At 42.3% G+C, this 16816-nt stretch overlaps 2 protein-coding genes across 2 annotated transcripts; one reads left to right on the forward strand and one right to left on the reverse strand.

The window, feature by feature from the left end:
* Nucleotides 1–630: 630 nt before the first annotated feature.
* Nucleotides 631–8856, reverse strand: LOC129553716 (endogenous retrovirus group PABLB member 1 Env polyprotein-like). The gene is made up of 3 exons (XM_088843414.1): nt 8841–8856; nt 7232–7341; nt 631–2121 (listed from the first exon to the last, which is right to left on the reverse strand). Exons 1-3 carry the CDS (start codon nt 8854–8856, stop codon nt 631–633), a joined length of 1617 nt encoding a protein of 538 aa, XP_088699540.1.
* Nucleotides 8857–10651: 1795 nt separating this feature from the next.
* Nucleotides 10652–11587, forward strand: LOC129553717 (olfactory receptor 4P4-like). The gene has a single exon (XM_055422456.2). The coding sequence runs from the start codon at nt 10652–10654 to the stop codon at nt 11585–11587; it is 936 nt and encodes a 311-aa protein (XP_055278431.2).
* The last annotated feature ends 5229 nt before the right edge of the window (nt 11588–16816 follow it).

A 16816-nucleotide genomic window follows, 5' to 3' on the forward strand; every position in this document is an offset into this window, starting at 1 on the left:
CCTTAGAAAAAAGGGGAGAGAGAAAAGATGGGGTCGAGAGGATTGCAGTGTATAACAGCAATGCAATGCTTTATTATGTAGAATGCTCCTTATATATGTAAAGACAAACAAGATCTTAGTCAGTACACCTGGAATGTATATCCCCATGGTTACAGAAAGAATTGTTCTTTTACACAATGACTTCTTCCCTCAGGCCGTCAGAGGCAAGGTAATAACAAATTTGTTTTTCTCTTAAACTTAAGCTACCGTGACCCTTTTCACCTGCCTCCATCCGCCTTAGCCCACGGTTAATGTTTATCCAACATGGTCAAAGGGGTGGCGGGACAGGGGGCAATTGCCTTTACAGGCTCCTTGAAACAAGGACTGCTCCCAGGGCAGGCATCCGAGACGCACCGCTCCCCGCAGCTCCCCCTTTTTATTTCTTTAATGTTGGATAAAGATCTATTAGGCGAGGGCAATCAAAAAGAGGCGTCAGGAAGTAGGGCGGCAGTAAGACAAGAGTTAACCATTCCTTTTAATACGGGTGAACATCATGAGCTGGCGAGTGATAAAATTGGATAAGCATTGTACAATACAAGGACCACAACAGAGCACACATACAACCACAAGCAGAATTAAAAGCCAAGATTTTCACCAGTTAGTATGAAACCATGATTTGACTTGTTCCCAGAATGGCACAGAGGAGTCTTGCATAGCCTCTATCTGCTCTTTTATATCATTAACAGCATCGGAAACGTTGGAAGACAAATCAGGAATATAAACACAGCACTTTACTTTTATAACAGCACAGGTCCCTCTCTGAGCAGCTGTAAGAATATCCAGAGCCATTTGGTTTTGTAGAACAGCCTTACGCATTTGCTTTTGTTCTTCATTTAAAGCTTCTATAGCTCTTTTTGCATCTAGGAGGGCTTGCTGTGTGAAATTTGTTAAGGCATCTACATGTGCCATGATATCAGCATTGCCAAGGGAAGGAACAAAAACAGCAGTTAAATAATCATACCAGTAAAAAACCGATCGAGACCAACGAGCTTTCAAAAGGGGAAGATTAGCGGGGTTTTTTATAGCAGAGCGAGTGATTCGGCCAGGAGCAAACACAAATCCAAGACTACAACGTCCCACCCAACCAAGGGGAAGCCAGGGCCAAATATTAGAGCCACAAATCCATTTGGTCCCGTTAGGAGCCACCCATCTTATACTGGGACTGTTTTCCCAATTGGATCTCGGCCAGAGGGTGGGAACATTACAATTAAAGGTTACATCAGTCACCCGAGTACACATAGAAGTAGGGGTAATGCCCACATGCTTCAACAAATTTTTTCCAAAGTCTTTTCCCCCAAAATGAGGTTGATGTTCTCGTTGTTCCCAGCAAATGTCTGCTTGTCTCAGCAACTGTCCTTTCTCCGGAGTCATCCAAAAGTACTCATCCCAGATCTGATAATACTCTCCAAAAAACCGACTTGGACGAGTCTTATTTTTGCTGGTATTAGAATAAGTGCGGTATGCATCTTCAACAGCCTTATAACTCACATTAATGTTGAACTGTAGCAAGGAGCTCGCCTTCTGATTACCCCTGTCGTTACACTCAGGAAGGGCAGAGACATTTAGATTAAGGAGACTTCTGTGAGATTGCTTATACTGGATTAAAAAGTCACAGACTGCAGAAAAATGCATTTGTTGTACAGGTGATACCCACCAAGGAAACCCATCGACTACAGACAAAGGCATAGCAGTGCAAACCCAGCAGGCGGAGCTGTTGTGAAAGTCAGCATAAGAATGAGCCCATGACAGGAAGACGTTTCCCTCAGAAGAAAAAGGCGAGCTAGATACAATCAGAGCAAGGAGATAAACCCCTGGCCCGAATGCTGGGCAAGCAGAGGATTTGTCTGCAGTGGCAAAGCCTATCTGATTTAAAAGGAGCAGCAAAGATATAAGAATTGCAGTTGGAGAAGACGAGGATGATTCAGCAGCGTTTATGCGAGCCTCATGCAGCAGTGTTCTCAGCTGCTGACTGGTCGGCAAGGGGCAGTCTCCCTCAGGGTCAAGCGTTGCATCTGGGCAGTCAGGGATCGCCTCCGCCGTGCGTACCAGCCTTTCTGGGAGCCAGCGCGGTGTTTTGGCATCCTGCGGAAAAACACAAACATGACCCCTTCCCCAGATTAACACAGGATCGGGGCCGTACCATTTGCCATCCAATGGATCCTTCCATTTTACCAGAGGACGCGCCTTTGTCGCATCATGATGCCAAAATCGCTGAGCTGCAGAGCGTCCATCGCGGTCCAGAGTCAGAAAGTTCAGAACGAACAGGGCGTGATAAAGAAGGTTAGTAGGGGTGTCTCCGTACACTGTCCCCCTTTTTAATTTATTAAGTTGATGTTTCAACGTTTGATGGGCACGTTCAACAATATCTTGCCCCTGGGGGTTGTAAGGGATACCGGTTTTGTGTGTGATGCCAAAACGACTGCAGAAACTTTGGAAAGCTTTACCAGTATATCTAGGACCATTGTCAGTTTTTAAACAGCGGGGCATTCCCATGGTAGCAAAACAATGCAAGCAATGCTGAATGCAATGACGGCTAGCTTCCCCGGATTGAAGGGAGGCTAAAAGGAAGCCAGAAAAAGTGTCAACAGTCACATGCACATATTTGAGTTTTCCAAAAGAGGGAATGTGCGTGACATCCATTTGCCACAGTGCATTGGGCAATAGCCCACGGGGATTAACACCATAGGAAGGAACCACAAAGAATTGCGGGCAGGTAGGGCAAGTTTTAACTATTTGCTGGGCAGCTTCTCGGCTAATACCAAATTGCAAACGTAAAGAATGGCTATTTTGATGATGAAGGGCATGAGAAGCTTGTGCAGCGGAAACGGGGGTAAGGGAATAAATGTTGTGTGTGGCCTGATCTGCAAGAGCGTTACCAGAAGTTAATGGTCCCGGCAGGTTAGTATGCACTCGAATGTGACCGAAGAAACCTGGTGACGTCCGGGCTTGAAGAAGTCTCTGAATATGAGAGAATAAAGCATAGATAGAAGATTTAACGGCTCCTATAAAAGGCACTGTCTCAAGGACCGTGAGAGCACGAACTACATAATGACTGTCAGAATAAAGATTAAGGCTGTGAGGAACTTGTTGCAGAGCACGGAGAACGGCGAAGAGTTCAACTTCCTGTGCTGATTGATAGGAAGTTTGACAGAAATATGGAATCTCATCAATAACAAGTCTGGCGACGCCATTTGAAGAGCCATCTGTAAAAACAGTAATTCCATCAGGAAGGGGCTTTTGGTGAACAACCTTAGGAAACAAAAAGGAATGAGTACATGCAAATTGTAACAACTTGCTGGGGGGATAATGTTGAATAATTTGCTCAGGATAATTGGCGAGCGCTAACCCCCAGTCGTCAGAGAACTGAAAGAGCCAGGACTGTTGTTCACAGGAAAAAGGAACACAAATAAAGGAAGGCTCTTGCCCGAGATATAGGACAGATTCCGTTCGGCCTTTGGCAATAATTTTGGAAATAAGGGTATGGTAGGGTGTTAAAACATGGGAAGGAGATGATGGAAGATGAATCCAGCGCAGGGGGGTGTCCTGAAAAAGAATTCCAGTAGGAGAGTGAGAAGAGGGCAAGACATATAGTCCCCAGGGTTTTTGATAATCACAATACCCAGATTGTTGTTGGGAAATAGCAGTTTCTACCAGCTGGAGTGCCTGTTCTCCTTCTGGTGTCAAGGTCCTAGGGGAGGAAGGATGAGGATCGCCTTTAAGAATGTTAAATAAGGGCTGTAATTGTCTTGTTGTTAAGCGCAGCTGAGGGCGGAGCCAATTGATGTCGCCAAGAAGCTTTTGAAAATCATTAAGAGTAACTAAATTATCTCTAGACAGCTTAACAGGTTGGGTATAGAAACTGGTACGCTCTAGGTGAAATCCTAGATAAGAAAAGGGGGGAAAAGTTTGTACCTTTTCCTTAGCAATACAAAGTCCAGCGTTAGTGAGGGAGACTTCAAGGGAGCTGTACGCAGCAAGCAACCTGGTCTCATTGCTGTGGGCAAGAAGAATATCATCCATATAATGCAATATATATACATCAGGGAAAGAAGTTCGTGTGGCAGAAAGAGCAGCAGCAACGAATTTTTGACAAAGTGTTGGGCTATTAGCCATGCCCTGCGGCAGTACTTTCCAGTGATATCGAGCCATCGGCTGAGCAAAGTTAGTAGAGGGTACACTGAAGGCAAAGCGAGGACAATCCTGAGGAGCAAGGGGGATAGTGTAAAAACAATCTTTTAAATCTATGATTATGAGGTGGGCATGCCGCGGAATGGCCATGGGAGAAGGCAACCCTGGCTGCAAGGCTCCCATCAGTTCCATAGTGCTATTAACCCTTCGCAGGTCTTGAAGTAAACGCCATTTGCCAGATTTCTTTTTGATGACAAAAATGGGAGAATTCCAGGGCGAATTAGAAGGTTCAATATGACCCAGCGCTAACTGTTCCCGCACCAGAAGCTGGGCAGCCGCAATTTTTTCGGCTGATAGGGGCCATTGATCTACCCACACAGGGTCAGGCGACTTCCAAGTTATTGGATCTGCGTGGGTTGCGGGATGATCAATGGCCCCTATTAAAAATGGCCCAACCCTTTTCTTTCATTATTGGAACGCAATAAAAGAGGTTGCGGCATTCCTTGCCCGTGCTTTCTAAGCCCCGAAAAGGGAAGCAACCCTTGATCAAAAAGCTGAGCCGCAACCTGAGGACTGGGGCTGTAGAGGTACACTCCCATGGATGTCATCACATCGCGTCCCCATAAATTAACAGGAATATTAGGGAGAACATAGGGACGCATTTCACCTTGGTGGCCTTCACTGTCTTCCCAGTGTAACAATTCAGAACTTTGTTCAGGGTTATTAGCTTGTCCTATACCTTGCAAAGTGGAAATAGCCGCATGTTTTGCCCAGTTTTTTGGCCAATGTTTTTCAGCAATTACAGAGACATCAGCCCCAGTATCAAGAATTCCTACAAAACGTTTGCCATTAATTTTTAACATTAGTTCTGGACGGGAGTTCTCAATTGATTTAAGCCAATAAGCATCAGAGGAACCGAAACCAGCAGTGCCGCGAGTGACACGGTGAGCTTTTCCCGCGGGAACAATAGGGAGTAAAATTAGTTGGGCAATTCTTTTCCCTGCAGGAATAGTGGTAATAGTGCGAGGCGAATATGCCATGATCTTAATTTCGCCCTCAAAATCTGCATCAATCACTCCGGGGGCCACCATTAACCCTGCCATAGTAGTGCTGCTCCGACCAAGCAGCAGTCCCACGGTGCCCTGAGGTAATGGACCATGGACACCGGTAGGCAGGGCTTGCATACCCATATCTGGGGTTAATACTGTGTGGGTGGAGGCACAGAGGTCCAGGCCGGCACTCCCGGTGGTGGCACGGAGGAGGCTGGTGACGCCTGATGGTTTTTTCTCTGCTCGGTCGTCATGGCCCCATAACATTGGTTCGGGGCCTGGGGCTGGCCCCTCACCCAGTTTCCCGACAAGGGAGGGAGAGGATTGCCTTGCACATCTGTTTTAGATTTGCAATCCTTTACCCAATGCTTTCCTTTTTTGCACCGAGGGCACACATTGGGGGTCCGGACATTATTGGTATTTCCCCGTTGCGGACAAAAGGCAGCCCGATGTCCGGGCTGGCCGCACACAAAGCACCCTGCATTGCCAGAGGCGATGGGGCGCCTCTTATTTTTCATTTGTTGTTGATATAGAACTTCTTTGATACTTTTTCCCTGCAGGGCAGCAGCCAATGTAATACCCTGCATATATGAGGGCCCAATGTCAGCACAGATACGAATGTAATCAGAAAGTACCCCCTTTTTTCGGTAGGGCCGGAGGGCTGCTTGGCAGGCAGAGTTGGCATTTTCATAAGCCAATTGCTTGGTTAGCACCATGCCCGCTTGCTCGTCGGCCATTAATTTTCCTACTGCTTCTAATAATCGAGCAACAAAGTCTTGATATGGCTCATCTGGCCCCTGCCGAATTTTTGAAAGATCCTCTGTTTTGTTGGCCGAACAGGGCAATTTTCTCCAAGCTTGACGAGCAGCATTGGATATTTGGGCATAAGCCCCAGGATGGTAATTTAATTGAGCATTAGTATTTAGATAAGGGCCCTCTCCAATTAACATTTCATAAGTAGTGGGAAGCCCTTGTCTCTGATTTGTCTCAGCTATAACTCCGCATTGTTCTGTGAATTCTGATTTCCATAATAGATAGTCGCCACCCGTGAGACAAGCGCGGGCAATTTGCTTCCAATCACTAGGAGGTAAATTTTGGCCCCCTAAATTTTCTACCATGGCTTGCGTAAAAGGTGCTGTGGGACCATACTGGGCACAGGCTACCTTTAATTCCTTTAATTGTTTAAATGGTAATGGTTCATAATAGCGTTGGTTAGCATTTTCAAAAACAGGAAATGCCTTGGGGTAGCCAGCAAGAACTTCGCCCTCTTGCTGAGCTTGTTTAAGTGCTTGCTGGAGGGGGGATAGAAAAGAAGCATACGCCGGGGGCGCAGAAGAAGAAATAGGCTTTTCTGGCCCTGACAAGGGGGCAGCAGCAGAATTATTAAGAGGAAGAGTATCCACATTATCTTTAATGGTAGACAGTAGCTGCTTCATTAAACATTCTAGTTCCTGGATACAGGTTTTCCCTTTCTCTTCCCCTGCTGCATCAGTCATAAGCAGCTCCCAATCCTCCTGATGATATTTAGCAGCTGCTTCTTCTAAAGTCTCTGTATCCTCAGGATCGAGGGGACTTTCCTGCAATGGCGGAATACTGGATTCCGGGGGAGGAGGATCATCCTGTATCTTATCTTTAAGCCTCGACTCCTCGCCATTGTCTAGGTCCAGGCAGTCCCGGATTAGGGACCACAGAGAAAAAGCATCCACAGGCATTTTTCCGGGCCCGGGCAAAGTGTAATGTGCCTGAATTTGCTTTTCCACCTTTTTCCAGGTTTCTAAATTAACTGTCCCCTCTTTAGGAAACCAAGGACATACTTCTTCTACAAATGCCAGAAATGTATGCAGCCGTGGAGTGGAAACACGAATGCCTCTGTCTTTCAGCATAATCTGCAGCATATGCACAAAGAATTGTCGGCTATTATTTTGTCCCATAGTTTATACTCTCGACAATAAACCTTCCTACCCCTCAAACTTGTAACCTCAAACTTGCAATTTCACAAAATAAGCAAGACTCACGTGGTCCGGGTAGCGGCCAACAGTCGTCCGTCTTCGGGCCCCACGTTGGGCGCCAACTGCCCGTGCCTGCACGGACGATTCAACGTTCGACACGAATCGGCGTCTGTCGCCTTAGAAAAAAGGGGAGAGAGAAAAGATGGGGTCGAGAGGATTGCAGTGTATAACAGCAATGCAATGCTTTATTATGTAGAATGCTCCTTATATATGTAAAGACAAACAAGATCTTAGTCAGTACACCTGGAATGTATATCCCCATGGTTACAGAAAGAATTGTTCTTTTACACAATGACTTCTTCCCTCAGGCCGTCAGAGGCAAGGTAATAACAAATTTGTTTTTCTCTTAAACTTAAGCTACCGTGACCCTTTTCACCTGCCTCCATCCGCCTTAGCCCACGGTTAATGTTTATCCAACATGGTCAAAGGGGTGGCGGGACAGGGGGCAATTGCCTTTACAGGCTCCTTGAAACAAGGACTGCTCCCAGGGCAGGCATCCGAGACGCACCGCTCCACGCACTTTCCTGTGGAAGGCAATGATATACATAGTAAGACATGGAAGATCTAGTTTATAAATGCTACAGTTTACTGGTTCTGTGGTTTGGGATATTCACTTACTTTATTTTAAATCAATTCATTTGATACTGAAAATCATAGGGTTGGATTAGATGAGTACTTTTATGCTACATAATAACTAGACTTATTTATTTTCAATAAATTTTAAGTCACTTTAGTTTCTTGTACTTTCACTCAAAGGAATGTAATATATTTTTTCATAAATTAGTTATTAATTGCAATTGTTATGATACATTTAAAGATATAACAAAACGTTAAATATCATGGAGTTTATGGTATAAATTGCACATAATTTTGAAGATACAACCCTGTTGTCTTCATGTTAAAAAGGCGTCTTAGGGATATAATGACACAATATATTTAATACTTTCCCTTTTTAATGTAGACAAAGTTATTGAGCTAAAATTGAAAAAAGAATGACTCTCAACATATTTTGCAATGTGCTTTAAAGCCACATCTGTTTATCAGCTAAGATAAAATTAAATATCACCAACAATACAGCTACACAATTTAGAAGATAGTGAACATGTTAACCTATTCATTTTGTTACATTGAAAGTTCCCCTTCCCTTCCGTCACTCAGTCGTGTCCGACTCTATGCGACCCCGTGGACTGTAGCCTACCAGGCTTCTCCGTCCATGGGATTCTCCAGGCAAGAATACTGGAGTGGGTTACCGTTTCCTTCTCCAGGTGATCTTCCCGACCCAGGGATCGAACCCGGGTCTCCTGCATTGGAGGCAGACGCTTTAACCTCTGAGCCACCAGGGAATGTATTATTAAAAATCTGCCTATGGAGCCCAGCATGGCTACCACATCTGACAGAGGAGGCAAGTAGACAGCTACCTGGATCCTAGCTGATTCCTCATGAGTGACTGGACTAAAACTGAGAAGTGTGTGTTCCCGGCAGTACATTCTTCTGTCACCTTTGTGTTAAGTCCTACCTTGATCAAAAGGAATATACTACATGCAAATCCATTAAAAAACCATGCAACAGAGAACAACTGAGCACTTCTTGACCACAAAGTTTGCCTTACATTTACATTGAGGTGACGTCATTTTCTGATTTTTGCTGTCCATAATTTATTCCAGCAGAGAACACAAGTGCCAAATTCAAATTATTTGTTCATTTCAGTTAGTGTATCTCTTTATTTGCACTGTTAATTTTAATGACTATAAAATTCACCTTAAACCATTATTTTACTTTAAACTTAAATATGAAATATAATTTTCTTTTTTAAATGTCAATCACTGACAACTTTTGCTGTATCTTCCAGTAACTTCAGTCTTATAAAATAGCTCGCAAGACTGCTTTCCCAAGTTCAATATGCAGTACTTACTCTGCCCTCACGCTTGTACTTCAAGGGACAATTCTTATAACCCTAATCACACAGCTCGGAATTTAGGTGACTTTTATTACATGCACTGTGTTCCATGATCATATGACGGCAGACAAATCCAGGAGAGTGTTCTATATCATGGGAGGGGAATGGAGCATCATGTAATTTAAAAAATTACCTTTCTGAAAGACACATTTGAAAATTATAAGTAAAAATAGTCCTGTATTAAATTGCATTAAAAGCACTGTTTAAGTGTTAAAAGTAATAATGGTATAATTCATCTCTGGGAAATAGTTCAGAACCTCATGATGTTCATTGAGATTACATCCCAATAAATTCATCATAACCTGAAAATACAAGTTGAGAGTGAATTGAATACCTCGAACCTACTGGACATCATAGCTTAGTCCCGCTTACCTTACACATACTCAGAATACTTACATTAGCCTGCAATTGAGCAGAATCATCTCTAACACTTTGACTACCTAATGCAAAGAGCCGACCCACTGGAAAAGTCTCTGATGCTGGGAAAGATTGAGGGCAAGAGAAGAAGGGGCAACAGAGGGTGAGATGGTCAGATGGCATCACTCACTCAGTGGAAATGAGTTTGAGGAAACTCAGGGTATAGTGAAGGACAGGGGAGCCTGGAGTGCTGCAGTTCATGGGGTCCTCACGAGTTGGAGATGACTTAGCAACTGAACAACAACAGCAATCTAACACAAAGCCTATCTCACGTAAGTTATGGAATACTCCACTAAAAGTGAAAAACAGAATGGCTGTCTGGTACGGAATGGTGGTAAGTGCATCAGTTCTTTACCTATGTGGTCACCAGGCTGACTGGAGGCTACTGTGACTCACTGCTCAGACCCAGCATTATAACAGAGTATCATATCACCTATAGCTGGCTCAGGGAAAAGATCAAATTTCAAGTACAGTTTCTTCTTGATGCTTACTATTTTCATACTATCATAAAGTCAATAAAGTCGCTACATGAATCACCACGAGTCAAGGAATGTCTGTAACGCCTGTTCTGCACTGTAAACCAGGTGCTCAGTCGACTCACTGTGGACCCATGGATTCACAGCCCACCAGGTTCTTCTGGCCATGGAATTTTCCAGGCAAGAAGTCTGCATTGGGTTGCCATTTCCTACTACAGGGGATACTCTTGACCCAAGGATTGAACCCATGTCTCTTGTATCTTCTGCATTGGCAGACGGGTTCTTTACCTCTAGAGCCACCTGGGAAGCCTAAAAAATTATATTTTGAAAATTTAATAGAATTCATTTTTATTACTACCAATGTAACAGAATATTTGAAAACAATCCTGAAGAAATGAGGCATGGTTCATAAGAAAAATATAATATCATTAATTTATTAACTAGTTTTGGTAATTTGTTAAAATTAACTTTAATGGCTTGTTGGCAGCTTTTATATGATTGTGATCATATTGTAAATATTTTCTTTCATTTTATTTTTTTTCAGATACTCAATTATTTGCAGATAGCATACAATATATGGAAAGTCAGAGGAACATTTCAGAATTTATTTTTTTGGGACTTTCCTATAACCAAAACATACAAATATTTTGCTTTGTGTTCTTCTTACTTTGTTATGTTGCTATCCTGGTGGGAAACCTTCTGATCCTTGTCTCCATCCGATGTAGCCCTCTGTTTCACCAACCAATGTACTATTTCCTCAGCCACTTATCCTCCATGGACATCTGCTATACCTCTTGTGTGATACCCAAACTGATCAGTGACCTGCTTCTGGGAAAGAAAACCATCTCTTATGGTAACTGCATGTTACAGGTTTTTTCCTTGCACTTCTTAGGAATGATTGAAATCTGCATCCTTACAGTCATGGCCTTTGACCGCTGGGTTGCCATCTGCAAGCCTCTCCACTACATGATTATCATGAACAGGACAAGATGCAATCTCCTCATCCTGGTAGCTTGGGCTGGTGGGGCTGTCCACGCCTTTTCTCAGTTCTCTATGATAGTCAGTTTGCCCTTCTGTGGCCCCAATGAAATTGACCACTACTATTGTGACATCTTTCCTTTGTTGAAGGTTGCCTGTACTGATACCTACATCACTGGTGTCCTTGTGGTTGCCAATTCGGGAATGGTTGCCTTAGTAACCTTTGTTCTCTTGTTTGGGTCCTACGTCACTATATTATTCACCTTAAGAAACCACTCAGCTGAAGGAAGGCGCAAAGCCCTCTCTACCTGTGGGTCTCACATCACCGTGGTTGTCTTATTTTTTGGTCCTTCAATCTTTGCCTACCTCAGACCCCCTACCACTTTCCCTGAGGACAAAATATTTTCTCTCTTTTATACCATAATTGCTCCTATGTTCAATCCCTTAATCTACACTCTGAGAAACACAGAGATGAAAAAGGCTATGAGAAGGATTTGGTACCAAAAGATGTTTTCAGAAGAGGAGCATAATTAATTTCCCCTACTCAATGTGTTAAAACCTCTATGTGGAAGTAAAGTGGACTTGGGAATCAGAGAACTCAATTAGCTTTCAAATCACAGAGCCCAAATTATTTACTTTATAAGTGTCAGAGATGATGAGCTGAAAAATTATGAGAAAAATGACAATTCCGTTGGTCACTCTGAGATTTAGTAGGGACGAATGTGATTAAAAATATATTAGCTTAAAGAAACAGTTGCTATGTTATATAGAGTAGACAATTTTAAGACTGACTGTGAATTAAAAAAAGCAATTTGCTTATGATATTTGTACATGAAGACTAGATAGGAAATACCTAAACTTGCTTTCAAGTTAATTCTTTAAAGACATATCTAACCTTACACTCTGCCTTGGGTAGTTTCACTGACTTAGGTATGGTTTTAAGGCATCTTACAGATTCTTTCATATATTAATTATGACATATAATCCGTAAAGCCTGGCGTGCTGTGATTCATAGGGTTGCAAAGAGTTGGGCACACCTGAGTGACTGAACTGAACTGAATCCATAAAGAAATGAAAGAAAACAGAGAGAGACCGAAGTATGAAGGAAATAAACCTGTGCTCTGCATCTGAGTCAAGAAACAGAGCACAGTAATCATCTCCAGAGTCTCTCATCTGTTCCTTCCTGTCCTCACTGCTTCCTTCCCCTAGGACCAGCTACGCCTCTGACTTTGATAGGTGCTGTCCTCTCTGCTTGGTGAGGGTCACTGAGAGGACGTGACCACTGCTAGAGCAAGGAGATGGGCCTGGGCATCAGAAGGTCCTCATTTGTCCTCCATTCTTGAACATGAGTTCCATTTATTGCCCCAGTTTTTGCCTTTTCATACTGTTCATGGGGTTCTCAAGGCAAGAATGCTGAAGTGGTTTGCCATTCCCTTCTCCAGTGGAGCACGTATTGTCAGAACTCTCCTCCATGACTCATCCGTCTTGAGTAGTCATACATACCTTGGCTCAAAGTTTCATTGAGTTAGACAAGGCTTCGATTCATGTGATCGCTTTGTTTAGTCCATCCTAAAGAAAATCAGCCCTGAATATTCATTGGAAGGACTGATGCTAAAGCAGAAGCTCCAATAGTCTGGCCACCTAGTGCGAACAGTTGACTCACTGGAAAAGAGTCTGATGCTGGGAAAGATAGAAGCAGGAGGAGAAGGGGATGACAGAGGGCAATATGGTTGGATGGCATCACCCACTCAATGGAAGTGATTTTGAGCAAGCTCTGGGAGATGGTGAAGGACAGGGAAACCTGGCTTGCTGCAGTCCATGGGGCTGCAGAGTTGGACATGACTGAGTGACTAAGCAACCTCATCCCCATGCTGCTGTTGCTGCTAAGTCACTTCAGTCGTGTCCGACTCTGTGCGACCCCATAGACGGAAGCCCACCAGGCTCCCACGTCCCTGGGATTCTCCAGGCAAGAACCCTGGAGTGGGTTGCCATTTCCTTCTCCAATGTGTGAAAGTGAAAAGTGAAAGTGAAGTCGCTCAGTCGTGTCCGACCCTTAGCGACCCCACGGACTGCAGCCTACCAGGTTCCTCCATCCATGGGATTTTCTAGGCAAGAATACTGGAGTGGCTTGCCATTGCCTTCTCCGCCTCATCCCCATAGCTGGAGACATTTTCAAGGATGCAGACTTGAGACAATAAGGTGTTGTTGAGGCCATCTGGATGGAATATGTGAATGAACCCAGGCCTCTATATGATCTTAAATTTTCTGACATAGAGATGCAAAGATCTGCTTATCTTGTAACCGTCCATGACAAGCCCCCTGTGTAAGTCCCCTTGTTTATGAAAAGTGCCACCTTCCAACCTGGACTGGTATGACTCTTTTTTCAGTCTCTCCCTGCCTCCTTATATGGGACCAGTTTGCCAACCAACACCTGGAAACATTCAGTTCAGTTCAGTTCAGTCACTCAGTCGTGTCCGACTGGAAACATTAGGCAAATTATAAATTATCTTATCTGTTATTGATTTTACTCATAGGTAAATTTAGGAGACTTAGTGCCTTTCTCACTAGGACCTCGTTAAGATGAAAGAGAAACCCTAGTATACGACACAGAGTAAATCCTCACTATGCATTTGCTATTATTTATTTTGCTCATATAGCACATTGGAAGCAACTGAATCTTCAGAAACACATGGGAAAGAAGAAAATAAGGAAAGAAAGGCATTTGGAAATGATATGTTTGGGGAAAAATTAAAACATGTTCAACTGAAAATTTTTTTATATTTTTTAGGAAGTTTTCTAAATTCATAAAAATAATACCAAGGTTTATTAGTTTATAATTTTCTAGGAAATCAATACTTGAAAATACAGTAAAAGTTATTCTGACTCTCTCAGGGAAGACAATCTTTTTGAGGCGAGATGAAGACTTAATTGCCATAAATTTTAGCTCAGCTCAGTGCTGAGTCACGGCGACTCTTTGTGACCCCATGAATTGCAACCCACAAGGTTCCTCTGTCCATGGGATTTCCCAGGCAAGAACACTCAAATGGGTTCCCATTTCCTCCTCCAGGGGATCTTTCTGACTCTGGGAGTGAACCCTAGTACCAGAGCTGTCCTTTGTTTCTCGCTCAGATTACAGACAGAGAAGGCAATGGCACCCCACTCAAGTCTTCTTGCCTGGAAAATCCCACGGACGGAGGAGCCTGGTAGGCTGCGGTCCATGGGTTCTCTAGGAGTCGTACACGACTGTGCGACTTCACTTTCACTTTTCACTTTCATGCATTGGAGAAGGAAATGGCAACCCACTCGAGTGTTCTTGCCTGGAGAATCCCAGGGACGGGGGATTCAGTGCATATAGGTGTTCAACACACAAAGATCTTTCAAGCAAAGGAAATACTTTCAAGTTCTGTAAATATAAATTTAATGTGAAGAACGGAAATAATTTGCCAGAGAGACAGGTAACGCACCATACATATAAGTGTGTATGCACCAACTACCACAAACACATATAAAATCCATTACTTGCTATTTGTTCCTACAAGTTCACTCAGTCAACAAATATTTGCTGGACACTTGCCATGTATATTGACGTATCTTATTCATACAAAGTCATAAATGGTGTTGCTATTAAATGCCCTGAGTGCCTGACCTACCATTGAAAGCAGCAGCGGCTCACACATGCACGGTAGGAGCGCCCCCCACCCCCCGCCCTTTGTTTATGCTACATGCATCCTCATGCCTTCTTGTACCACCTTCCAACAGCAACCATCATCCCTGGCCACAAGGCGGTGCATGACTAATACAGCGAGAAATTTGCAGTTTTAAACTCGGCAAGGAGACGAGAAATAGATGCAATTAAATATATTTCATAAAGCATATCTTTTCAAAGATAAATGAATAAAACTTTATTTTAAATTCTCTAAGATGAAACATTAAGCATCTGTGGAAACAAAGTGCTCCATTGTCACAGCATTTCCTCATTCTTTAGCGGGATCCCCCAGCAGATAAAGAAGAGGACAGTGTAAATAAAGTAAGAATTAAACATAGTTTATGAAAGTATTTTAGAAACAACTATGAAAAAATATAAATTACTTTTTTTCATTTTTTCTTTGGCTCTGCAATACTTCTTTTAGGAATAAACCCTAATGTAAAATATTTTTAAAAGAGAAAAATCACTATGTACAAATTTGTCCAATATTATTAATAAGAATTGTGGAAAATTTCTAACAACATGGAATGTTCAATACTGGGGAAAAAGATAATTAAAATTCCTTTTAATTGTCCATCTCTTTGAATAATATGTAGTACATCTTTTTGAATAATATCTACTTTTTAAGAGCGATGCTTTTAAAAATTGTTCAACGTCATAAAAAAATTCTAAAGTTGTGATATTAAGTGAGGGAAATTTTGGATGCATATTTGACTTTCAAATTTACTCTAACTTATGCAATTGCAACTAATTATATTATTAATTCAACCAATTTAAATATATGAAAAGAGAAAGTGAAAGTGTTAGTCACTCCATTATCTCCAACTCTTTGAGACCGCATGGACTGTAGCCTTCCAGGCTCTTCTGTCCATGAAATTCTCCAGGCAAGAATACTGGAGTGGGTAGTCATTCCCTTCTGCAGGGGATGTTCCCGACTCAGGGATCCCACTCACATCTCCTCCATTGACAGGCAGATTCTTTACCATCTGAGTCACCAGGGAAGCCCATTTAAGTATATATCAATAAGAAATAAACGACCCCAAAATATTCTTAGTTTTAAATTGGTAGTACTATAGCTGAGTCTGCCTTTCTTGTTATTTTGTATGCTGAAGAAGGGATTTAAATCTAAGGTAAGCTTGGATGAGGGTTGATTGTACTATTTGTAATATGTACTTAAACCTGAGAATGTATGATTATATGATTTCTAAAAAAATAATCTCACCTATGAAAGTGTCTGACATATCTCCATGGCTAGGCCCCAGGCAGCTGTTAGTTGATCTGGAAAGAAGTAAAAGCCATAAGATAAAAATCTCAACTAACTCAGCTGCAGTAAGTGTCTCTTGATTTATAAATAGTAACATTGTAGAAGCCTTAAAAGTGCTACCATATAGCCTATCTGTTGGCGAAATCTATGAAACATCCTGCTGTGACTAATTGGAACTCATGGGTATTTCCCTATCATTAACAGATCTTGCCAACAAACCAATTATTTCAAATAAGGTGACAACATCAGAGAGGAACTTTTACAATGTTCCTCTCTGATTTGAAACTTCATCTATAAGTCTACATGAAAACAAAGCATCATCTCAAAAGAGAAAAAGCTGACCACTTATAAACTTGGATTTTGTGTGTCTATGTGTGTGTTGTGTGTTCAGTGGTGTCCGACTCTTTGTGATCCCCATGGACTGTAGCCTGCCAGGGATCAAAACTCTATCGCTTGCATCTCCTTCATTGTCAGGCAAATTCTGACCCACCACTGGGTCACCATAAACTGGATATTCGAAAATAAATGAGCTTAAATACGGAGCCTGAGTATTTGATACTACATAAATTAAACACTTAGATGTGTGTTTTATTTTTAATTTTTATTATGATATTTTATTTTTAATTGATCTACTGTTCATGTTAATCACAATTTATATTGTTTCCATATGTATGTTAAGTGATAATTACAAACCCTTTTGTAAAAATATTAGCACTTATAACAGAAAAAGTTTATAGTACTTCTTCAAAGTGTTTTTTTACTGCGGCAATTCTGAAATTAGATTAACAAGTTA

This window comes from Moschus berezovskii, chromosome 14 (assembly GCF_049115385.1).
Source record: "Moschus berezovskii isolate FMDL1 chromosome 14, NW_MosBer_1.0, whole genome shotgun sequence".
Taxonomy (NCBI): domain Eukaryota; kingdom Metazoa; phylum Chordata; class Mammalia; order Artiodactyla; family Moschidae; genus Moschus; species Moschus berezovskii.

Bases quoted from the DNA above. Each gene is read 5' to 3' on its own strand.
- LOC129553716 (XM_088843414.1), bottom strand. The intron at 2,122-7,231 runs GTGAGTCTTGCT...GTTTTTCCGCAG, and splicing joins TTGGCCGCTACCCGGACCAC to GATGCCAAAACACCGCGCTG.
- LOC129553717 (XM_055422456.2), top strand. From the start codon at position 10,652: ATGGAAAGTCAGAGGAACATTTCAGAATTTATTTTTTTGGGACTTTCC.